Here is a 24,243-nt window from a genome sequence, read left to right on the forward strand (position 1 = left end):
CAAACTAGCTGTAAAAGCCATCTATCTAAACGACACTACAACCAAGAGTGTGTGTGTGTGTGTGTGTGTGTGTGTGTGTGTGTGTGTGTGTGTGTGTGTGAGAGAGAGAGAGAGAGAGAGGGAGAGAGAGAGACGGAAAGAGAGAGGGAGAGATATCTCACCGTAGGTGCAGTTTGTCTCTCAGCTGCAGGTATTCCTTCTGTTGTGGGCATGATAGCTGATCATCTCTCAGTACAGAGCAACCGGGTTCCATCAAGCTCCACACACAGAGCAGACATCACACACACATCCTTCATTTACAAAGTCATAGACACACACAACACACTCTCTAGACACACACACACACACACACACTCACCACACACTCTCTAAATGTTTTTTTCTCAGAAGAAAGGAAGCTGGGCTTGAGGACCTGGTCTGATCCTCCACTCTCTTGATCTGTGCTTGCAGAAACACACACACACACACACACACACACACACACAAACCCCACCCCAGCCGCACCCCCGCCCCGGATGCACAATAGGACACCTGAGCAGGTGCTCAGCACGCTGCCGTGCAATGACAGGAGAAGATCAGGTGACTCTCAGCTCCAGTTACAGAGAAGTGAAGCAGCTGGGACACACACTCACACTCACACACACACACTCACACACACTCACACTCACACACACACACATTCACAAAACCTCACACACACTCACAACATAACACACACGCACACACACACACTCACACAATCATCAACATGCAAACATACAGCAATAATTAATACATATATAGTTTACACAGACACACACACAGATTTGATGATGGAGGTGATGAGCTGACTCTTTGACACTATAAAATGATTGTATAATAGAGCATAACATATGTTTGGTTGGCAGAGTAAATTAGGTGCTGTTTTGATAGGGCTAGTGAGGTGATTGGTTGGATGATACGAGTAGATGAGGTGATTGGTTGGATGATATGAGATGAGGTGATTGGTTGGATGATCTGGCTGGTGAGGTGATTGGTTGGATGATATGAGGAGATGATGTGATTGGTTGGATGACATGAGTAGATGAGGTGATTGGTTGGATATGAGGTGATTGGTTGGATGATATGAGGAGATGATGTGATTAGTTGGATGATATGAGGAGATGAGGTGATTGGTTGGATGATATGAGGAGATGATGTGATTGGTTGGATGACATGAGTAGATGAGGTGATTGGTTGGATGATATGAGGAGATGATGTGATTAGTTGGATGATATGAGGAGATGAGGTGATTGGTTAGATGATATGAGGAGATGATGTGATTGGTTGGATGATAGGGCTGGTGAGATGATTGGAGGAATAGTTGGTTAGTTAATCATGTTGACATACTGTGTTATTATTGGTGGGTTAAAAGTGTGTGGTGGTGTTGAGTTGTGTTGTACAGTGGTGTGTCATTGTGTGATGTTGTGCTGTGCTCTTTGGTGGTGTATTGTGTAATTTTGTATTGTCGGGTGTTTATTTTAATGTCTTGTGTGGTGTTGTCTGGTGTTTGTGTTGAATTGTATTGTGTTGTGTGGTGTCTTGTTGTGCTATATTGTGTTGTCTGGTGTTTGTGTTGTTTTGTGTTGTGTGGTGTTTTGTTGTGCTATATTGTGTTGTCTGGTGTTGTCTTGTGTGGTGTGGTGTTGAAACAGTCACTCAGGTCCTCGCTTTAATGTGTGTGTGAGAAGTGTCTGTGTCCTGACAGTGAGATGGATGGATATGTGTCAGTTTGTGTATGTGTATGTGTGTGTGTGTGTGTGTGTGTGTGTGTTTCATGACATTAGTGGTGACTGGTTATTGGAGACAGCGCTGTTGCGTGACTTCATCCTCATCATCTATTGTCCAAACCTGATCTCTCAGCCTCCCAGAAACACACACACACACACCATTTCCAGGTGACCCAATGGAAATCCACACTATCTACTGTTACCCCTGAATAGAGGTGTTAGAATTAGAGTTAAGGTTAGTGTCACCATGAGGGGGTAAGTTTGCATATGGACCACAGGGACATATCCATACAAATATTTTGGGATGACAAAAATGTCCCTACCAACATTTTAGCAAACTCATTAACTCATTAAGTCATATTCATTCCGACATGTCCTCATAACATGTGTATGTCATTTATCATTTGATTGGCTGAAACCGAAGGGGATTTATCTGATGCTCACATGAAATTGTCAAAGCATAGGCTACTTGTCGCTTTGGTGGCAGACACAGAGGAGGCAAACAGGTGTTCCGACAACAGTAAGTTATCAGGGCTGTTGAGACGCTGAGACCAAACCATGCCCTTGGGAGACTCCATTACTATTTCCTGTGTCAGAGACAGACAGGCAGGTTAATGGTGAGCAACATAAGTTTCCATGCTGGCTGAGGTTTAACAGGTCAAACAGTCAGTCATAAATGCCATGGGAAAACTTCAGAAGAATTGTCAGCAGTCAGTGTGAATGAAACCCATATGACAGGAACAAGTTAGAGCTGCAGTGATTTAGTTTGTCCATTAGAGGTCAGTCAGATTCTCTGATCTGGTCGGTTAAGGTGAAGCGATCGAGTGGGACACACAGCAGACTCCACAGCAGATGTGTAGGAATGCTCTTAGACTTTCACATTAGCATACACACATATTCTTTCACTCACACAAACACACACACTCACACTCAACGAGCTCCAGATGATTTAGGCACAACATCATCATGATCCTCCTCTCCTCTCATCCTCCACACAAACATCATGATCCTCCTCTCATCCTCCACACAAACATTATGCAGAGAGGTTCTGACTCATGCTTTATTTATCCACGGACCTGGTTTTAGAGCAGATAGAGAGGGGAGAGAGAGAGAAGGATGGAGTGAAAGAAAGAAAGAGAGAGAGGGTGGAGAGAGGGAGGGGGTGGATTAACGGATCATCAAATAATAACCCATACAGGGAAAGGCTTCATATGTTTAGTTAAATCAAGATTGAATGAATACCTTAATTTAAAGTCTCAGCAGATGCTTTCCACTCTGCGCAATTTCCAGTGATTTTAATGTGGTTATGGCACTAATTGGTCACAATCCCTTTGTGAAATGCGAGAGACAGATAGCATGAGGGCAATGGACCACATTGGGGGCAGATCTGGAGGTTCGCTGGCGTTTTACATGTCAACAGGCTGTCCACAGGCGAGTCTAACCCTTAAGTGCTTGAAAAACCCTCATGGTCAGAATGTAATTCACTGTGCACTGTTCAGGGACTATCTTCTTGCCCATCTTAAAGGCTATTCTGCACATTTTACATGATTGTGAAACAAGTTAGGCTGCAACCTCCTTATCACGTGACTTTATTAGTGTGCTTGCTGAAAGCAGCACACTATTGGTCTTATTAATAGTGATTTTTGCTGAAAGCAGCACACTATTGTTCTTCTGAAGTTTTCTTAATAATATTCCTGTCAGCCCATTTTTTTGGCCAGCTCCTGCTCCTAGACCTTTTGAGATATCGCCACCGGTCCAACTCCGGCACTATTATCACAGGAAGTAGTCTCATATCTCAGCAACAGTTTCACATATCAAAACCAAACTTGGTACATGGACTCAGCCCTCCATCCTGAAGACGCACAGTCGCACATATATATAAACAAAATATTTCAGCAACGCTGAAGGACGCACAATATATGAACAAAATATTTCAGCAACGTTTTCACTATAGAAACTGATTTACTTGGGACCCCATCCTGAGGACACACAATACATTTGGTGACATTCGACCACTAGGGGGGCGCTAGAGTTACAGGAAGTTAACTCATATCTAAGTGGCACTTTCATTTATCAAAACAAAACTTGGTACAGCGACTGGTGACTCCATTGTGAGGGCACACACACATATAATTTGCCCGTTGACCTAGGGCTCGCTGCAACTAGCAAAAATGTGTTTTGGCGTTTTGGATGTATGTTAACCTTTGACCTGTATCCCCGATTTTGAAAAATGAGGTACCGTTGGAATTCTTGGATCAAGTCTAGTTCAACGCACCATATTTCACTGTCTGCTCCCTTTGGTGAACCGCACCTGAGCAAGCACACTTTGCAGTTCCTCGAAAATGCATTCTAGTTTTAACAACTGTGGGGTATTTTACTTTTGCTTTACACTGCTCGGAACTTGGCCTCGGTGAAATGGGCTAATGGCACGGTCCAGGGCAGATCTGGAATGGCCTAGAGGTGTCTGGCACTGGCATGACCATGTAGGCTACTGTTGCCGAAGTAGCTCTATTTTTATACGAGAGAAACCAGGATCTCATGAGAGCCTACTGTCATGACACTTATACCCCTAACAACTTAATTTAATTCAGAGTGTTCGGTAGCTTGTATGAAAGTCGGCGTGTTAGCGTTTTGCGTAAATAATAATCCTATTATATTTTCATGTCCGAGCAGCTTGCGCTGTTTGAATGGACGGGGGCATTGCCTTACGCGACACCGGGCGACAGCTTCCAAGAAGGACCCGACTTCCGGTTTTCAAATGGTGATGAATTTCTATCTTTTACCGACATTCTCTGCTTTTACTGTCAATAGAGCTGGTAAGTCCGCCCTTTCCGCTGGACCTCTAGATTGAAAAATCGTCAATGCAAGTGAATGTGAGAAAATAATTATTTTCTGGTCCCGTTTGATTTGTGCCATGAATGTGAACATATGTTGTCTGTGAATTTTTAATATAAATTTTCGTGTAAAGAATGCTACAATTGAGCGGGTAGAAGTTTGATGCGGTTAAACTTTGTGTGAGAGCACTTTGTGGACTACAACTTTCCGCTAGACGACAGATCACTAGTTTCCCATAACAACCATCAGTTGGTCGAGATGTAGAGGGTTATTAAGATCGACTTTGAACACAGTGAACCATACAACTTTACAATCACACTGTATCGTAGTGTTAATGTGTTGAGTGAAGCTAGACATGTTTCAAATATTTTTGTTACCATGTGTGTTTATTCCTGCCGTTACAAAAACTAGCATCTCAGTTAATGTTAGCGATTAGAGCTAGCTCACGTCACAGGCGACATGTAGTCTTTCTCGTTATGTCTTTTCCACAACTGATAGCCGAAGAATCATATAAATATACTGTCAAACTCGTAACATGAAAAATTATATTAAAAATTCACAGACGACATATGTTCACATTCATGGCACAAATCAAACGGGACCAGAAAATAATTATTTTCTCACATTCACTTGCATTGACGATTTTTCAATCTAGAGGTCCAGCGGAAAGGGCGGGACTTAACAGCTCTATGTGAATTTCAGCCTATTTCAGCCTATTTCAGCCAGCCGAGTCATAACGTTTACATCCAAATAGTCGAATGTTATTTCTGAAACAAAGACAACACACCGTAGGCTACAGTAGATGGAGTAGATATTTTTTAGGGCTTTTACTTTGATAAAATATTTTAGTAGTGTAAGGCAAATAAAGTCGGTTTTAGTAAACTGACGAAATACGTTTCCAATAAGTTAACCATAAAAACCATGCCCTAATAAAAAATCAACAACCCACATGTAATTTAAAAGCCATGTCTGACCATAGGTGTCTGACCAATTATCCCACAACCCTCGTGATGTCAATGAGTGTAGCCTAGGTAGTCCTGGCAAGCGCCTGACGAAATTTTGTTTGGCTTGTCAATGAGTGTTTCTCTGTATTGCACGTCCTTCAGTCCAGTATCTGATTTATCATTTGAGTATCGGTGATTTCATTTCAGTGTTTAAGTCACCATCTGCTGCTTCGCACGCAGCTTGTGACATCAAAGACCGTGAGGGATTCGGCTGGCTCGTGGAGGACATCTGGACAACTTTATGCACGAGATGGAATGCAGAGTGTTGTCGATCCAGAGTCATGTCGTGAGGGGGTATGTGGGGAACAAATCGGCATCATTTCCACTACAGGTAAAAAAAACAATAACGATGCATTGCCACAACAGTTGATATATAGCAGTAAATGCTTTATGGTCAGTCCTTGAGATTTAACAGGAGTATTCTCAGGAGACGTTAATGCATGCAGGTAGGGTAAGTAGCTAAAGGTCACATGGTAAAAATATCCCTGGTAGCTGTGTCTGCGGACTGGACTCACGCTTCTGCTCACCACGAGTGTCATAGAGCGTTGAAGTCAAATAATGCAACTACCATCGAATTGAGAAACTGTGTTGTCTTCTCTAGTATTTTATGTCGTTTGCCCTATTTCGGGCGGTGGTATGGGACCTGTCATTTTATGTACCTACATTGGTAGCTTATCTCTCGGAGTAGGACTGAAGCTGTTGCATTATCAGGGTAGATCCCATAACAAGAGATCTTTTGTCACCACTGTACCTAAGCGATCATCACCGCTGTCTATCATTATATACATTATCATTAACATCACCACCATCGAAACTAACGCTAAACCAATTCATCCAGTGGTATCTGGTGGCGTCATGGATAGAAACCGGCGACCAGTTGTTCGTTTCACAGTAGTTACAAATGCCAGGTCGTGTTGAAAGAAATAGTCTAAAGTGAAGTCATACGTGCAGCTGGAATCTTAGTTTGTAGTCGAGATGTTTCCCTCAGCTGTCTCAGCAGCGTAGTGGACTCGTTTTTAGCCGAGCGCGAGTGCTGCTGCATCTCTCTGACGAATCTGAGCGCCTGTCAGTTTCCCACTGACGTCACATCTGGAGGGTGCGATTCTGGCTGCATCGTGACATATTCTACCTCAGTGGGGCCAGCATCGCTCGCTAGGATGTGTGTTCTGGTATTGCCGTCGTCATTTCCCAGATGTTTGTTTTGCGACCTGGTGTTTGTAACTCGCTGTTCTGGCAAGGCAGGCTAGACAGAGGAAGGGCACGGGTATTATCATGCTTCAATGTATGACTATTCGTCGGATTTCACAAAGCAGACCCACATTAAAGGCATAGGACGGTATACCGCCCCCTTGCCCTCATCACGTCTTACCAGTCAGATATCCCTAGACACAGTACTTGTAAATGAACAAGATGCTTTCCATCTTTTTCCAACTTTTTAATCTGATAGAAATCCATGTAGCCTAACTGTTACAATTCTAAATTACCGGTAGCCTACAACAAGATTAAACAGATTGCTCTTTTTTTGGCGTGTGTTTGGTAGAGCCTCCCTATGTGTCTTCTATCCTTAAATGAGGGAATATAGTGGGTTTGAAGAGTGATGTTTAGTCGTCGTGTGTGTGTGTGTGTGTGTTCATCATATGCCCCCTTTTCTGTTTGACAGGTCCTGGGCTTTGAGGTGGACTCCATAAACTCAGTGCAGTTTTCCAATCACACAGGTAAGGAGTGTTAAACTCGGTAACTTCTCTCTCTTCTGAACAGTGACCTGTCTCCCCTCTGGTACTTTGAACATTAACCTCTCTCTTCTGAACAGTGACCTGTCTCCCCTCTGGTACTTTGAACATTAACCTCTCTCTTCTGAACAGTGACCTGTCTCCCCTCTGGTACTTTGAACATTAACCTCTCTCTTCTGAACAGTGACCTGTGGTACTTTGAACATTAACCTCTCTCTTCTGAACAGTGACCTCTCTCCCCTCTGGTACTTTGAACATTGAGGGCTACCTGAGTGAACCATTAAATCAGAACCACTACAGTTAGATACTCTATTCAGACAGACTTTGAAACTGATTTTTTTTTAGCATTAGGTGTCCTGTTGAAATGCTACCCATATGTTTACATTGAAACAGTGATGGGTTCTCTTGATTCGCAGACGAGCAATGAGCTCTCTGTGTGAATAACAATTGTTTGGTTAATGTGTTTGAGAAGGGCATGGTTGGTGGAGGGGTGATTTCTCCCCCTTCAATTACTACTTGCCCCATAATTGCTCTCAGGATTGTATAATGTCTTTGAAGCCAGGTTACTGCCTTATCCAGGTAATTTCAGGAGTAAACACTGATTGGAATTCAGAAGAACATGTCACCTATGAATCAGTAGGTACTAGGTGCAGTGTTCCACTACAAGTTGATGCATCAGGTTAATAATGTATTTGGAGAACTGATTTGTATTGCTTTGTACAATGTCAACAACAACAAAACTGTAGGATAATAGGCTAATGAGCTCAGTTTGGCAATGTTGTCAAACAGCTAACAAAGTTGTACTAATACAGTGGTTCTCAAAAGTGTGGGGTGGACCCCACTAGTGGGGAATAGGGGCATGACAGGTGAGGCATGACAAAAAGGTTGGGTCTAGAGTGAGGCTGGTATTGAGTGTTAAAGGGACACCAGGCAAGCCTGATGCTTTTTCTCTACGAAACTCCCCCTCGCTCGGTCTGAAGCTCTTTTCCTTTTCTTTGCATCTTCCGTCAAGGGTTTTTGCCGCTTCTTCGCCGGCTCTGCCATTATACACACGTTTGCAACAATCGCTAGCGTTTCGTTAGCCTGCCTCTGTGCTGTGGATGCAGGATGTAAACTGATCCTGCTTCGGCCGGCGGGTACGATACACTGAACTTGCAAGCGGGATATTCTTCCTACAGGCAGTAGGGGTGGGCGAGAGAGTCTTCATTCGCCCTGTAATGAGTAATTTAACCATATACCGACTTACGAAGATGAGTAATTAACACGAAAACGTTGCCTGGTGTCCCTTTGTGTTGAGGCTGGTGTTGTGTTGAGAGTTGGGGCTGGTGTTGAGTGAAGGCTTGTGTTGAGGGGAGGCTGGAATTGAGTCTTAAGAGTTACTGGATAGGAAGGACTGAATGGTTCACTAGGCCAGAGACTGGAAGAAGATGATTGTATTGCACTGACTCCAGTACTACAAAAAAGTAAATTCAGTAAGGTTTCTTCACACTTACAGAGGTAAACAGACATCGATGTATCAGTGGAGGGAGCCTATACACCATACGTGTAGGCAGACACTGTTTACAACACTTAATGACTAGTCTGAAGTGAAACCAGCCAGGTTACTTGTCCTTTATATCATGCTGTGAACTTTCTTACATTTTCATGGGGTGTGTGACCTTGTGGACCTCATAACTATACCGGGAACAAAAGGTGTGAATCTGTACCTCGCATGGCCATTTATCATTAACAGCAAACGTGTAAATATTTATCTAGCAGTGTTACTTTAAAGTCCCTGTCAAACCACAGTGCATACAGTGGCCTGCGTGCGTGCGTGTAAACTGCACTATTGAAGTATATTGTTTGTGTTTTATTTCCATTTAAGCATATAAGGCTATTTAAAACATATGTCCGGTAGATTTTCTGTATGTCTAGTATTCTGGAATATTAACAGGGATTTTCTTTGACAGTTCGATCAGGAAACGGCTAGCATAACCTCTGGTGTGTTTGTTTGTGTGTGTGTGTGTGTGTGTGTGTGTGTGTGTGTGTTTGTGTGTTTGTGTGTGTGCGCGCGCGCACATTTCCCTACTCTCCACATTCATTCACTCCATACTCCTTGCCTCAGGTCGTCACGCCGTCTCACAATCACGCTGCTGAATATCGGTAGCACCAGCTATGCTAAAAATAACCTTCAGTCCCAGCACACACACACTCCTTCTCTCTCTTTCTCTCTGTCACACACACATACACACATGCTTGTGAAACATAAAGACTAAGCATAAGGTTCATACATATACATGTGCATAGGATACATAGATAGATAGATAGATAGATAGATAGATAGATAGATAGATAGATAGATAGATTACTTGACATTATGGTGTTACAGCAGCAATTAATGGCCTAATATTAACATATATCACGCATACAGACAGATAAAAAATAAATGTGAATGCACAAAGAGACTTGCATAGGCCGCAGTAACTAAAGTATAAGAGATGATGCCGGCGCTCACTCTCTACCACTCTCTGTCTTTCTCACTCTCTCTCTCTTAGTCTCTCACTCTACCACTCTCTGTCTTTTTCACTCTCTCTCTTAGTCTCTCACTCTCTACCACTCTCTGTCTTTCTCACTCTCTCTCTCTTTGTCTCTCACTCTCTACCACTCTCTGTCTTTCTCACTCTCTCTCTCTTAGTCTCTCTGTCTTTTTCACTCTCTCTCTCTTAGTCTCTCACTCTCTACCACTCTCTGTCTTTTTCACTCTCTCTCTCTTAGTCTCTCACTCTCTACCACTCTCTGTCTTTCTCACTCTCTCTCTCTTAGTCTCTCACTCTCTACCACTCTCTGTCTTTCTCACTCTCTCTCTCTTAGTCTCTCTGTCTTTTTCACTCTCTCTCTCTTAGTCTCTCACTCTCTACCACTCTCTGTCTTTTTCACTCTCTCTCTCTTAGTCTCTCACTCTCTACCACTCTCTGTCTTTCTCACTCTCTCTCTCTTAGTCTCTCACTCTCTACCACTCTTGCTCGTCTCCCTCTCTCCATCTCTAAGCCTCTCTTGCTCTTCTCTCTCTCGCTCACTCTCTTTCTCTCTCTCTCTCTCCCTCTCTCTGCCACTCTTGCTCTTCTCCCTCTATATCTCTCTCACTCCGTCTCTCTCTTTTGCTTTCTGTCGCTCTGTCTCTCTGCCACTCTCGCTCTCTCACGCTCTGTTTAACTCTCTATTTCTCCCCCTCCCCATTCTCTACTTGCGCTCTGTTCCATCTCTCTGTGTACACTCTCATACACATGAACATGCGCACACACACACACACGCACACTCACAGGCAAGGACTCTGAACAGCTCCTGGACCTCAGGCTTTATTCTGTCCTGTTGCTTAGCAACAAGCCCCACACCACGTGACCAGGCTGATGACTCACCTGAGGTGTGATGTCACGCATCCTGCAGCAATGACCCAAGCTGCTGACGAAACTGCTGCTGCCTATGTGTTGATGCCTGTGTGTAGGTGTTTCTGTCTCTGTGTGTCTGTGTGAGGGAGGGAGAGAGAGAGAGAGAGAATGCTTTTATTCGGCAAGAGTGAGTGTGTGTGTCTGTGGGTGTCTGCCTGTATATAAGTATATGAATGAGTGTGTGTGTCTGTCTGTTGGTGTCTGCCTGTATATAAGTGTGTGTGTGTGTGTGTGGGGCGGGGGGGTGCATGCCTGTATATAAGTATATGAATGTGTGTGAGTGTGCTACAGAAAACATGAAACTTTCTAGGTCCAAGTCTTCTGCTGACTTGCGCATGTTCTTATGCTTGTATACTAAACTCAAACATACGTATATTATTTTCACTAATAACTCTATGGATATATATTTTCATATATATATGTAAATAATTATTTGTATAGCACATTTTGCCCTTCTCAAACACATTAACCAAATAGCATACCAGGCGGAGCGGCGACAGACGCCAGATTACCAGTTACTAGGCAATTGTGTTTTACAAATGTTATTGTATGGTAAATATTGACATTGACATTGATAGAAGTCCCTTGCATCTAAATATTTTTCCATGATTGCACTTTGTCATTTTTACTCACATATGCAAGTGAATAGGGTGCACTGACTGTAGCCGGACCACCAAGTTGTAAGAGACTTGAGACTTACACTGCTCGTCTTACTGCCTTCTGTTTCCTTTGGTTACTTCCATTGGAAGGGGCAGGTTACTGTAGTAATCTTGAGGCTTTGTCTTCTGTTTCTAAGGTTACTTTCATTGGAAGGGGCAGGTTACTGTAGTAACCCTGAGGCTTTGCCTTCTATTTCTAAGGTTACTTTCATTGGAAGGGGCAGGTTAGTAACCCTGAGGCTTGGCCTTCTGTTTCTTAGGCTACTCCCATTGGAAGGGGCAGGTCCTGACAGCTGATGAACTGCACGTCCTCTATGAAGGCATCAAACTCAACAATGTCAATCACTATGACTACGTCCTCACAGGTGAGAGTACAGGCCCGCAAAAGGGGTATAGCTGCACACTCGAAAACGCCAGTTTTAATACTGACGACTTGCCTCCTGCCGTCTTCAGGGCACAACCACCTGTTTTCATCAGTGTACTGTAGGTGTGGTACAGGTTGTGATCGATCACATGATTCACTAGTACACAATCCTGAAAACCCTCACCTGTGACCACACACTTAGTCACTCTTTTAATCACTTTTGTTCGTCAAAATAAACAATGTTTAGATATGCTATGCCAATTAACAGGCTGTCAGTTACTATGGTTACACTATGACAGGGGTGGGCAAACTGCGGCCCGCTGAGCATTTCATTTGGTTATCAGGCTACTCGCTATTTTTTTCGTGCGATAGAGACGACGTTGGTTAGCTTTACTGCAAACTGCTTTTCACTCTCCTTACGTTTACAATGTCAATGTCAAAACATCATGTTAAATAGAGATAACATCATGTTAAACTAAGTTAACTCTTAGTTATCTCTTTTGCAGCAGATCTAACGTGAACACGCGATCCATTTAATTGGGAACGCGTCTGCACTCACAAGAGGGAGAGAGAGCCGCAGGTTCCAGCTGGCTTGTCATTGTTGATAATTGATATCTCCTTCTGAGAAACTTTTAAAAGGAAATCATGAAGGCAGCAGTAGTTCCCACTACTGACCATTTAAAAAGTGTGAGAGGGCCATACCGTAGCAGGCAGAAGATCATTCTGAAATATTCAAGAAATAAACGTGAATTAAAGTGCACAATTTATACATTTGGTAAACAGCATAAAATTAGCAGTATTTTTAAGCAATTAATATTGTAAAAGAAATATTTTGTCATACTAAATTATAGGCTATAAAAAATGTATTTTTTTATGTGTGTGTCATGGGGGGGGGGGGGAGGCCTTGACCCAGTGTGGCCCTTGAGCCAAAAAGTTTGCCCACCCCTGCACTATGATGACAGGTTAGTTAATCAATCACAGATGACTTAGTGTCAGTCATGATGACCACAGTATCACAGATGTGATGGTTTGAGTAACAGTGCTGTCAGTCACTAGGACTAAATCCTCTGCTCAGTCAACTTTAGAAGTGATCATTTTCTCTCCTTCTTTCAGGCTACACTAGAGACACATCTTTCCTGGAGATGGTGGTCGATATTGTACAGGAGCTGAAGAGGGCCAATCCTAATCTTGTGTATGGTGTGTGTGTGTGTTCTGCTTTATCCCTCTCATACATGTGTGTTTGAGTGCCTGTCTGTAATCATCTGTGTGACCTCATTAGTGGCATATGAAAACTGTTGTCCAAAAATCTTGCTGAATCATTTTATTTGTTCTAGTAGCCCCTGTTTTATTGTGGTTTGGCATGTATTCTCATCCAAACTGTGAAGCTGTTGACTGAGGCATTAGCTGATCAGTTGATCAAATACAATCACTATATAGACGAGAAATCATCCAGGAAGCCATCATAATGTAGTTTCCGCTCCTTTTGGGGGTAATACAAAGTAGCAGCATGACATTGAATTTCATGTAAATGGCAGGTAGCAGTTTTACACTTTACACTTAGTTTTCAGTTCACAGGGAATTAAAACTACCGGTAATCATTTTTAAAAATAATTGTTATTGATTACTTTTTTATATGAATTTCTCAAACTCGATTTACCTGCAATATTGTAGCTAACATTTAGTGTTAAGTCGGTGTAAGACCGTTACTTGCTAGCAAACTACACTCTTTTGTCAATGTTGATATTTGGGTAATGGGTGTAAGATATTTGGAGATCTGGTTGAGTTTGATGTGTATGTGGCCGTGTGGGCTGACTGCTGTTGTTTGTTTTGCAGTGTGTGATCCAGTTCTGGGGGATCATGGTTCCATGGTGAGTTTGGAGTTTATGCTGCCCCTTCACATGCATCTTGTTCTCAGTGGGATACTATGTGTGTGTGTGTGTTTGTGTGCGTGTCTGAAGTTGAGGGAAATGCAACAATATAACAACAAAAAACTTTCACAGTGCTAAAACACGGTACTACCTAGCTGTGTTTACTGCCGGTGAAAGTGACAGTTTTCAGTCGGACTCCTCTTATAAAGGCAGCAGTCTGGTGTATGCTCCCAGACCACTTGCTTGCTCCCCAACGCGCCAGAGCAAAAGCACAGTCAAGCTGCTCCGCCTCCTGCAGAAATTATAAATAAATATGCTCACAGACTGTAACAGCTGGCCAGCACATAGATGATGGTCAGCACAAGTGAAGTGTTGCACTGAGGGGGACGGCGAATATCAAAGCATTTACATATATCTAGGTCAAATGCTATTCAAGTAAGACAGTTAAGATGGTCAAACAAGTTCTTGGCTCATATCCATATTCCAAAATAAAAGAATGAATGAATACATGAAAAAATAATAATAATAAAAAAAAGGTTAACAATTCCTGGATTGCACCCCTTTCCCCTGTGTACATGGAATCTTACACTTATCATCCAGGTCCTACATAGTAACTCGACACACACACGCCGTGTTTCATTATAACTTTCTAAGCTCAGTAATTTCTCAAAAGTTTCTCGCCATGATTTCTTATTGAAATCCAATAGACATACAGTAATCTTATTATTCACATGTGGCCAATTCTTATCATCTATATAATTCAGAATGCTTAACTTAAGATCTAGAGGGATTTTCTTTCTTATAATAATAATAATAATCTAATAATTTCTTCTTAAATGTAAGTAAATTGGGCCATTTCCATATCATTCAAAAGAGTCTATGATCTTTATTATCATTGTGTGTGTGTGTGTGTGTGTGTGTGTGTGTGTGATTTAGTATGTTCCGCAGATCTTGCACCCTGTCTACAAGAACAAGGTGGTTCCTGTCGCTGACATCATCACCCCCAACCAGTTTGAGGCTGAGTGAGTATAAGCACACCTGTCAATCATCCATCAGTCACCTTAGTCCTCCTAGAGTCAAATTCTCACCAAAGATTTACAACAAGACGAAACTCTCAGAAACGAGTTGCAGTGGTGTGAATTAATTGTTGTCATATTGAAGTTGCAACACTTTTACCTTATACTGTGCAAAGTAATGTGTTTTGATATGATAGTCAGTCAAGACAGCGTATCATGGCAGAGTTTTTAATCAGAGATGGCGGACAACTTATTAATTTGGTTTGAAGATTTGCAGTGTCTGTACAACAGCCGTCAGTTCTGTATAGGCTAATAAATAAACCAAAAAAAGCGTAATTGCAGCTAATAAATTTACTAGGACATGGAGGAGTGGTATAATGGTCACTCAATGGTCATTTTTAGAACTGAACTTAAACTGGAGCAACTGTAATGAAATCTAGCCCCAACAAGCACAGGTTTACAAAGTCAACCTGAGAGCTCCCTCTGGTGGCTGTACGGAAATGTACAGTTCTGATTGCCGTGTTGAAGTGTATAGCTGCAATTTGCAAAGATGTGTGGATGCCATGTCCGAGCACCTGCCCTTTGCGTGTGTGGTATCAGAGAGAGAGAGAGAGAGAGAGAGAAATTGACAGAATGACTGCTCTATGTGTTTCAGGTTGCTGACAGGGAAGAACATCAGCACAGAGAAGGATGCAGTGGAGGTACAAAGACACACACACACTTGCATACTCACATACATGTGTTATCTTCATGCTTGGATCTGCAAAGGTAATCTGCTGGTTGCTGTGACTACAGGTGATAATTGTACTGTGTGTGTGTAGCTAACCTGCTGTGTGCTGTGACTATAGGTGTGTGTGTGTAGCTAACCTGCTGTGTGCGGTGACTACAGGCGTGTGTGTAGCTAACCTGCTGTGTGCAGTGACTATAGGTGTGTGTGTGTAGCTAACCTGCTGTGTGCGGTGACTACAGGCGTGTGTGTAGCTAACCTGCTGTGTGCGGTGACTGCAGCTGTGTGTGTGTAGCTAACCTGCTGTGTGCTGTGACTACAGGTGATGGATCTGCTGCATCAGATGGGTCCAGATACAGTGGTGATCACCAGCTCAGACCTGCCATCGCGTCTAGGAGACCGCTTCCTTGTGTCACTGGGCAGTCAGAGAATCGGTGTGTGTGTGTTTGTGGCTGGCTGGCTGTGTGTGTATATGTCTGTGTTTGTAAGTATAAGTATATATACTTTTTTGATCCCATGAGGGAAATTTGGTCTCTGCATTTAACCCAATCGGTGAATTAGTGAAACACAAACAGCACACAGTGAACACACAGTGAGGTGAAGCACACGCTAATCCCGGCGCAGTGAGCTGCCTGCTACAATGGGGGCGCTCGGGGAGCAGTGAGGGGTTAGGTGCCTTGCTCAAGGCACAAACCACATTTCTACATAATTTAAATGGCACACACCGTCTAATTCATTTTGTGTCATATAATGCACAAAATACATATTTGGGCTGATTTAGCGGAAACACCAATATTTGTTTTGGTATAATGAAGAGCTGATACATTTACAGTAAACTTGAAGATTTACCCAATTTGTGTAATTTGTTCAATATATCATCTAAAAACATAATTTTAAAATGTGTTCTATTTTAAAAGTAATATGATTTTTTTGAGTATCAGTATATGAGTCCTGTCTATTTATCATGTGTGTGTTTACATGAGTATGTATGCGTGCTTTCACACTTGTACATGTGTGTTTGCATGCACAAGTGTAGATGCGTGTTTACATAAAGGGGTGTATGTGTGTTTGTGTGCGTGTGTGTTTGTTTGTGTGTGTGTGTGTGTGTGTGTGTGTGTGTTCCCAGTAATGCCTGATGGAACTCGGAAGACTCAGCGTATTCGCATGGAGGTGCCGAAGGTGGACGCAGTGTTTGTGGGCACAGGTGACCTGTTTGCAGCCATGCTGTTGGCCTGGACGCACCACTTCCCCACTGACCTCAAAGTGAGCATGTCTGACAGCAAGGGGGCGCCACCAGTCGTTGAATCTCGCCTCATGAACATCCCAGTAATGTTTTCTCTCTCTTCTAGACGGCCTGTGAAAAGACTTTCTCTGTCATGCACCATGTCATAAAGAGGACCATCTCCTATGCCCACAGTAAGACTCCACCCGGAAGTGTGCACTAAGCCTCTAACCCTAGGCTAACTGGTGTAACCCACTTCCAGTGCGTTATGCTAAGCTAGGCTAACAGTGTCAGACAGGGTTAGTATGTACTAATGGTATGCTAGAAGGGCAGAGACATATTCAAGAGGTTAGATGCAAACATTTCACAGTCCGGAATTCCAAAGCTCTGCTGCCTCCCAATCCACAATCACACAATTAACTGGAACACGTTGTGGGGAGAGCTGTATGAACTTGTAGTCCGGTCCTGCAGCCATTTAAAGTCTTGAACGTTCTTGTAAGCTAGATCTGTTTCTGTCAGTCAGTTTGAGTAGTATGGGAGTAAAGGGTTGAATTCTCCAGTTCTGATTACCTGAATGAACTTACACCAATCATTGGGTACAACTAAATAGAGCAGTATTGTAAAAATGGTGTCTTAAAGGAGAATTCCGGTGTGATATTGACCTAAAGTGTATCGAAACATGATACCGAGTGTGAACGTATGTCTCATAGCCCATCTCGGCTTGTCCCCTGCACTCCAAAATCTGGCGCTAGTTAGCCGATGCTACCAACATCTTTTTCAATAGTGGTGCTTCGGCATCGGGCTAGCCATGCAAATAAATCACTGTTTTACACCCATTTACGAGGCTCAATGTATCTCCACACTTCATTGGTAGACTTCCGAGGGCCCTGACATTTAAAACGAGACATTGAGAACTTTGAAAAAGCACTGGTAGTTTACTTACAAGACGATTTATACAGACAGTATCTTCACGAAGTTTAGCGTTTGCAGCCATCTTGAATTTAGTCACGATAAGTCGAGCAAAGAGTAAGAATGAACAGGTATGATAAGGGATCAGATTCCAAAAATAATTCAGTGGAAATGCATGGATTCCAGTTGCTGCTACTGGAAGAAACTGGAATCCATGCATTTCCACTGAATTATTTTTGGAATCTGATCCCTTATCATACCTGTTCATTCTTACTCGTTGCTCGACTTATCGTGACTAAATTCAAGATGGCTGCAAACGTTAAACTTCGTGAAGATACTGTCTGTATAAATCGTCTTGTAAGTAAACTACCAGTGCTTTTTCAAAGTTCTCAATGTCTCATTTTAAATGTCAGGGCCCTAGGAAGTCTACCAATGAAGTGTGGAGATACATTGAGCCTCATAAATGGGTGTAAAACAGTGATTTATTTGCATGGCTAGCCCGATGCCGAAGCACCACTACTGAAAAAGTTGTTGGTAGCATCGGCTAACTAGCGCCAGATTTTGGAGTGCAGGGGACAAGTCGAGATGGGCTATGAGACATACGTTCACACTCGGTATCATGTTTCAATACACTTTAGGTCAATATCACACCGGAATTCTCCTTTAAAGTTGCAAAAAGATGGGTTTTTTTGATTATTGCAATTACACAGCTTTCCTGAGTTCATCAGAATTATTATAATTATTATCTCTTTTGGTCATAATTGGTGATTCAGTGTAATATGTGAATCCCTCTTTGGCATATGGGGGCATGAGTGCAAACACTCGAGAGACAGCAGAGATTCTCAGTAGTGCAGTGGTGCCAGCCAAGCTAGCTAGCTGTCTGACTTGTGCTTGTGATTGGGAAGGTAGTATAAAGGAACACAATAACTTTTGGGGAAAAGAGCTTGTTTGCCCTCTACCCCAGAGTTAGAGAAGAGGATTTATTCCCTCCTCCTCTGCGTGCAGTAACCCATTCTGACACCATTACCCTAGCTTAGCATAATTCACTGGAAGTGGGTTGCACCAGTTAGTCTATAGCTACCTGTAGGCTTATTGGTGTAACACAGTGTTACCCACCCATTCTAACACGGTGTAACCCACCAATACTGTACAATCCTGAATTTCCCCTTGGGGATCAATAAAGTATCTATCTATCTATCTATCTATCAATGTTAATGCAATACAAACACATGAGCCTATTAGTGTTAGTTTAGTTGTTTTGCATCTTGACCAAAAGTTTTTCAGGTTTGAAGGCTGTTTGTATTGAATTAATTTCGCTCTAACAACCTTTTCTAGCAGTGTTACAACTAATGCTGCCCATACATCGGAAGACTTTGACAAGATTTTGGGAAAGATTCTTGAAAGATTGAAGTCTTTCAACTAATGCCCCCCATTCTAGCTTTACTCAAAAGACTATAATCTTTCAAGAATCTTTCCCAAACCTGGTCAAAGTCCTCTGGTGTAAGGATGGCTTAACCCGTCTATCAGGCAGGTTGTAACATTCACCTGACGCCACTTTCAGCAAAGTTGTACATTTATAGCAGAGATGTGTATGCTGGTTGTATAAAAATGTGATTAGTCTAACTGACTTAGATAGATACATACATACATACATACATACATACATACATACATACTTTATTGATCCCCAAGGGGAAATTCAAGATAGAGTGCGTAGTAGGCAGGATTATTATTTATTTAACTACAAAATGGTTTTCAACCATTTCTGTATTTCCTTCTCGCTCTCTCCCTCTCTCAGAGATGGCGGGCCCAGGCAGACGACCCACTCCGGCCCAGCTGGAGCTGCGCATGGTTCAGAGTAAAGCAGACATTGAGGACCCGGCCATAGTCATTGAGGCCACCGTGCTATAAGCACCCACACCCCACCCCATCCCACAACCGCACAATGTATAGATGTTGTACATTCTGATGTGTATTGTGACATTTGCCTTAGGATCTAACAGAGCACAACGTTTCCATGGAGGAAAGAAGGCAGGGTACAGTCACATTGGGAGTAGAGAAGAGCCAAGTGAGGGGAAGAAAGATGCTTCTTTCTCTCTCTCTTTGTCTTTCTCTCTCTCTCTCTCACTCCCTCCCTCCATGTCTGTATTTTTCCTCTTTTTCTATTTCTCCTGGCCCCCTACAGACCCCTCAGCCCCCCCTACACACAGGGACTCGACGGCCTGACCTGAGTCAAATAGTTCCCCTAACTCAGGCAGGCCCACACAAACCACGCCTGCCCCGAGTCACCACACCAATGGGCCATTGGTCCAGTGGACCAGTGGCAAATACGTGCCAGTGGTCCAGTGGCTAATGTATGCTAATGGACTAATGGCTAATGCATGCCAGTGGGCTATTGGCCAATGTATGCTAGTGGACTACTGTGTGTCAGTGGTCCAGTGGCTAATGCATGCTAATGGCTAATGCATGCCAGTGGTCCAATGGCTAATGCATGCTAGTGGCTAATGCATGCCAGTGGTCCAGTGGCTAATGCATGCTAGTGGCTAATACATGCCCCGGAGCTAATGCGTGCCAGTGGGCTAGTGACTCGTGTGGCTCCTCCTTAGGAATGTTGGGTCAGAGAGAGAGGCTCCAACTTTACACTCCTCAAAAAGATCCAGTACGAGCAGGGTGCTCTGTGATTGGTGGAAATCAGCATGTCTGAGAGCTCCCTCACCAATCAGATCACAGGCATCATGGGTGCATGATCCACCATAGGAGGGCTCTGGACCTTGTTGCCTAGCAAAGGAGACTTTAAATGTACATCTCTCACCTGTGAACTCTCGTGGCAATCATAACTGGCATTGCCATGGTAACATGATTGAACCATACTCATGTGTGTCCACAGGTGTCACTAAATCGCTTATGTCTTAATTCCGTTTTTATCTCCATGATTTTGCTCTGATTTCATTTTGTGATCGTGAATTTTTAATGAATCTGAATGATTCTTGAATATCTGGTACATTTCAGCGTCTGATCAATCTGTCTTTCATTTTCATGTTTTTTATGTTTTTTTTTATTCATTGTATTTGCAATGATAATCTATGACGTGTAAATAGTAAACATAAGTAATGCATTCTAATCATAAACAATTTTTTATTTTCATATCTCAGAGATTTAAAAGACTGAGGCTGAGGGGGTTTCTGGCCTCAGTGAGTTGTAATTGTGCTATAATGGTGCCAAAGCTGTAGAGGGCGCTCTCCAGCCTCACAGCAAGTCAGACATGAGGGCAGCAATTTACCAATCTCAACCCAATACTCAACCCTAACCCCAAACAACACACTTACTCAAATACCGTGCAGAGCAACATAATGTGTTTTCCCTTTAGAAAGTGCTTCGTATATGTAAGTATACTAACTCCAATATCAGCCCCAACCCAACACCGTACACTAACTTCAGTAGTTGCAGTACAGTAACCTCATGCAGGATACTTACCCCAGCTTAGTAAACTAACCCCGATATAACACAGTACACCAACATGTTTTAGTACACCAACACCAATATGCTGTATACTTCCCCTAGTGCACAGTTCACAAATACAACACATTTCATTAACCCCAACATGCCTCTCACTTGGGCTGTCAGAGCAAACCTCACTATTCAGATATATAAATATTTTTAAGAGATTAATATATTTTAAATATTTCCTTCTGTTGACCTTTCTTCAATATTTATTTAGTTGGAAGGGTGTAAACATGGAACAGTCCAGAAAGAGGCCTTTCCTAAGAGGATCACACGCACGCACACACACACACACACACACACACACAGCTTGCACATGAAATACCCCACTACTCTCTCCCACTACCCAGACTGCACTGAGCGACTGTGTGTCCTGTAGAAAGCACTGACAGCACGAGTATTTTCTGTTGGCTATCGCCTGTCCATGACCTGGTGAAAATTGCCAACTGCTGTGTTAGTAGGCAGAGTCAGTGGACAGAGTAGCGTTCTAGAGTGAAACAAGTAGAATGGCTTGTTGATCGGATCCACTGCAAGGCAGGTTTTATATGCTATTTCCCAAATGTTGCGGTTTAGACTTTGTGAGAGGTAATATCTAAATATCTGTTGATCATTTTTACCATTTTTATTGCATTTACCATGTTGTTCTCTGGGTTGTGAAATACATGCCATCCATCTCAGGGCAGGTGTTTCTGTAAGAACAGGAAGTGGGATGCTGTGTCTGACTGCTCTTCTTACACACACAGATAAGCACCTCTGCCCAGTCACAGTGCTGCCTGTGAAGAACAGACTCCAGTAATGGCCTCTCATTAGCTGAGTGACCATGGGTTACGCTAGTGAGGTGATATTGCTGCTCTAGATGTGTGCGTGTGTGTCCAGCAGGAGGAAGAAGTGATGGTGGACTTTTTAAACAATAGAGCATGGATGAATGATGTGACGTATAAGAGAGCATGGATGAATGATGAGAAATGAAAGAGCACTGATGAATGGATTGAGGGGGACATACTTGAAGAGGGTGTAGCGCAGTGAGGCCTACGGCCCTGGCGGATTCTGGTTCAGAACCCTCAGATACAGCTGGCAACACACAGGCCCCAAGGAGCATCTCTGCCAATATTAGCACTGCCACCAGAGGAATGTGTGTGTGTGTGTGGAACCAAAATGAATCTGTCAGGTGTATGTGCAGTTGGGGGCTGCAGTGGCTTTGCGTGAAAATTGTTTTGTCACATCTAGCTGTGTGCGATCTGGGTGGGATTAGTCAGGTCTGGCTGCGCAAGCCCAGGCAGCAGTCAGAGGGTGAATTTTGATGTCCCCCCTCACGGACTTTGATGTGCGTTCCTGCTAACCTCGTGAGGGCTTAGGGCTGTCCCATTGTAAAATTGTGGCTTGCTCGCACCCTCTCTGTGCCCTTTCCGTAAATCGGCATTTATGCAGACTTTACTCAAGAGAATTACCAACAATTCATAGGGTTGTGACGTGAAAGACAGGGTTACCTAAAGGGAAGCTGGAAGCTTGAGAAAACATTGGTAAATAACTGCCGTAAATCGGAAACGGAAATGTGTTTGCAACATGTTTTTGCTGTTATTGCAATTTGCAATTTAACAATACGTTAACAGGTGCTGTCCCATTCCTGATATTAGCATTTTTAACCCTTACCCTAACCCTTTAACCCTCTCAAACTCAAACACTTCTCAACATATTTCCTTGAGGGTTCAGGGCTAAAACCTTTGGGGAGACTTCAATATTCAGCCCAAGAGTTTCACTGATGGGAGGAACATGACCATGACATGGCTCAGGTGTGTGTGAGCGCCTGTGTAGCGCCAAGTGTGTGTGAGCTCAGTATAGTCTTGTAGGAGTGCATTTACTGTATTTGTGCACTCTTGCTGTGATTTGTGTAAATGGATTTGATGGAGCCATTCTGACTTACCATGGCTATTAATTGCTTACTTACTGACCAAGGTAACATGGAGAGCGCCCCCTGGGGGGAGTAGAGGGCTCTTGCCCCACTACAGCATTTAGGTTAATCTGTCACTCTGTCCCACCCTTTCTGTTTAATGAATTTGCCATAGGTCCCTTTTGAGTGGTGGTGTGTGTTGGTCGCTGAGTGTGCTATGTGTGGTGTGTGTTGGTTATTGAGTGTGTTAAGTGTGGTGTGTGTTGGTCATTGAGTGTGTTAAGTGTGGTGTGTTGGTTCAAGGAGTGTTTTAAGCAGCAGTGGGACCAAACTGTTGACGGGATGGCTCCCCCTGCAGGTGACCCTGAGAAATGATGCTGTATTTTCCCCCACAACCCTTTGTGAAATGCTCAGGCCCATGAGAAGGAGAGAAGATTGACTGGTGAAACAAATAATTATATTATAGATAAGAGTACTTACACAGTCGTTCAACTTGAAAATGTTAGGATGTAGATAGAGATTATTTTTTGTGTCTAATGGTCTTTCCAGTGATTGGTCTCTACTTCCTGTGTTCCTTGTGTACAGACCGCTGTGTTTAGCCTAGTGTTGACCTTTTCCCAGTGTTCCAACTCTCTTGGTGAAATCCCTGTGCTGTGTGTGTGCTTTACCGATGACAGACAAGTCCCGCCCACCCTCCCGCTAGTGAACTCCCAGATGATGTCAGCACAGAGGGCTGAGTCTCAGGTCCTGGCCTCCCCACTCACCATCACCTTTGACCTCTGACCCCCTGACCCCAACGCTCCTTACTCTGTATCTGTGTCTGTCTTTTAGCAGTTCAAACAGTGATCCATCTGCTTGGCTTTCTGTTATGTTATTCCTCAGTTCATTATCCGGAAGGTTATTTTTTTGTTTCTTTCTTTCTTGAATGGGGGAAAAAAAGCGATGATCCTAAGCGATGATCTTTAAAAAAAATCCTAACATGAAAACTGTTCTAACTGTTTGGTAAAGTTTTTAGTGCTTCGTTTTTATAACATGTTACAATGATGATTGTAGTGTACAAATCCACATTTATAATCTATGTTACGATGCAATAAAGGTAGAGTAATGACTAATGAGGAAGCCTCCTGTGTTTGTCTGAGCGTGTGCATGAAACACCAGTGGATTGCTCTCTAACCTTCTGCTTTGGTCAGACGGAGGCCCACAATTTAGTGTGGTTAGGTTGGGCAAAATTAGATGGGAGAGCCCAGGAACGTCCTAATTCTAGGAGTCACCTCATCTCAGAGATGGCAGGGTTAGAGTAAGCCTACATATCACTAAAACGAGTATGCAGGAATTAACTGCTTTTTG

General features: G+C 43.1%; 2 protein-coding genes across 6 annotated transcripts in view; one reads left to right on the forward strand and one right to left on the reverse strand.

The window, feature by feature from the left end:
* Nucleotides 1–473, reverse strand: part of LOC121698868 (transmembrane protease serine 3-like) — a 10,740-nt gene extending 10,267 nt beyond the window's left edge. For all 3 annotated transcript variants that reach the window (XM_042081335.1, XM_042081334.1, XM_042081336.1), the window contains exon 1: nt 162–473. In XM_042081335.1, the coding sequence (XP_041937269.1) occupies nt 162–212 (51 nt within the window). In that variant the 5' untranslated portion in view covers nt 213–473. The remainder of the gene's footprint in view (nt 1–161) is intronic.
* Nucleotides 474–4,213: 3,740 nt separating this feature from the next.
* Nucleotides 4,214–24,011, forward strand: LOC121698871 (pyridoxal kinase-like). Of its 3 annotated transcripts, XM_042081347.1 has the most exons (12): nt 4,214–4,509; nt 5,735–5,918; nt 7,248–7,302; nt 11,662–11,766; nt 12,879–12,968; nt 13,599–13,633; nt 14,570–14,655; nt 15,305–15,350; nt 15,699–15,810; nt 16,503–16,639; nt 16,726–16,792; nt 19,306–24,011. In XM_042081347.1, exons 2-12 carry the CDS (start codon nt 5,829–5,831, stop codon nt 19,416–19,418), a joined length of 936 nt encoding a protein of 311 aa, XP_041937281.1. In that variant the 5' UTR covers nt 4,214–4,509; nt 5,735–5,828; the 3' UTR covers nt 19,419–24,011. The 3 variants fall into 3 exon arrangements, with proteins under 3 accessions (XP_041937281.1, XP_041937280.1, XP_041937283.1); XM_042081346.1 differs by lacking the exon at nt 4,214–4,509 and having other exon boundaries at nt 5,492–5,918; XM_042081349.1 differs by lacking the exon at nt 4,214–4,509 and having other exon boundaries at nt 5,508–5,918; nt 12,879–12,962.
* The last annotated feature ends 232 nt before the right edge of the window (nt 24,012–24,243 follow it).

This window comes from Alosa sapidissima, chromosome 23, assembly GCF_018492685.1.
Source record: "Alosa sapidissima isolate fAloSap1 chromosome 23, fAloSap1.pri, whole genome shotgun sequence".
NCBI lineage: Eukaryota > Metazoa > Chordata > Actinopteri > Clupeiformes > Clupeidae > Alosa > Alosa sapidissima.

Excerpts from the sequence above, each read along its gene's own strand:
- LOC121698871 (XM_042081347.1), top strand. The coding sequence starts at position 5,829 with ATGCACGAGATGGAATGCAGAGTGTTGTCGATCCAGAGTCATGTCGTG. Across the intron at positions 5,919-7,247 it reads CGGCATCATTTCCACTACAG|GTCCTGGGCTTTGAGGTGGA; the intron begins GTAAAAAAAACA and ends TCTGTTTGACAG. Across the intron at positions 16,793-19,305 it reads GACCATCTCCTATGCCCACA|AGATGGCGGGCCCAGGCAGA; the intron begins GTAAGACTCCAC and ends TCCCTCTCTCAG.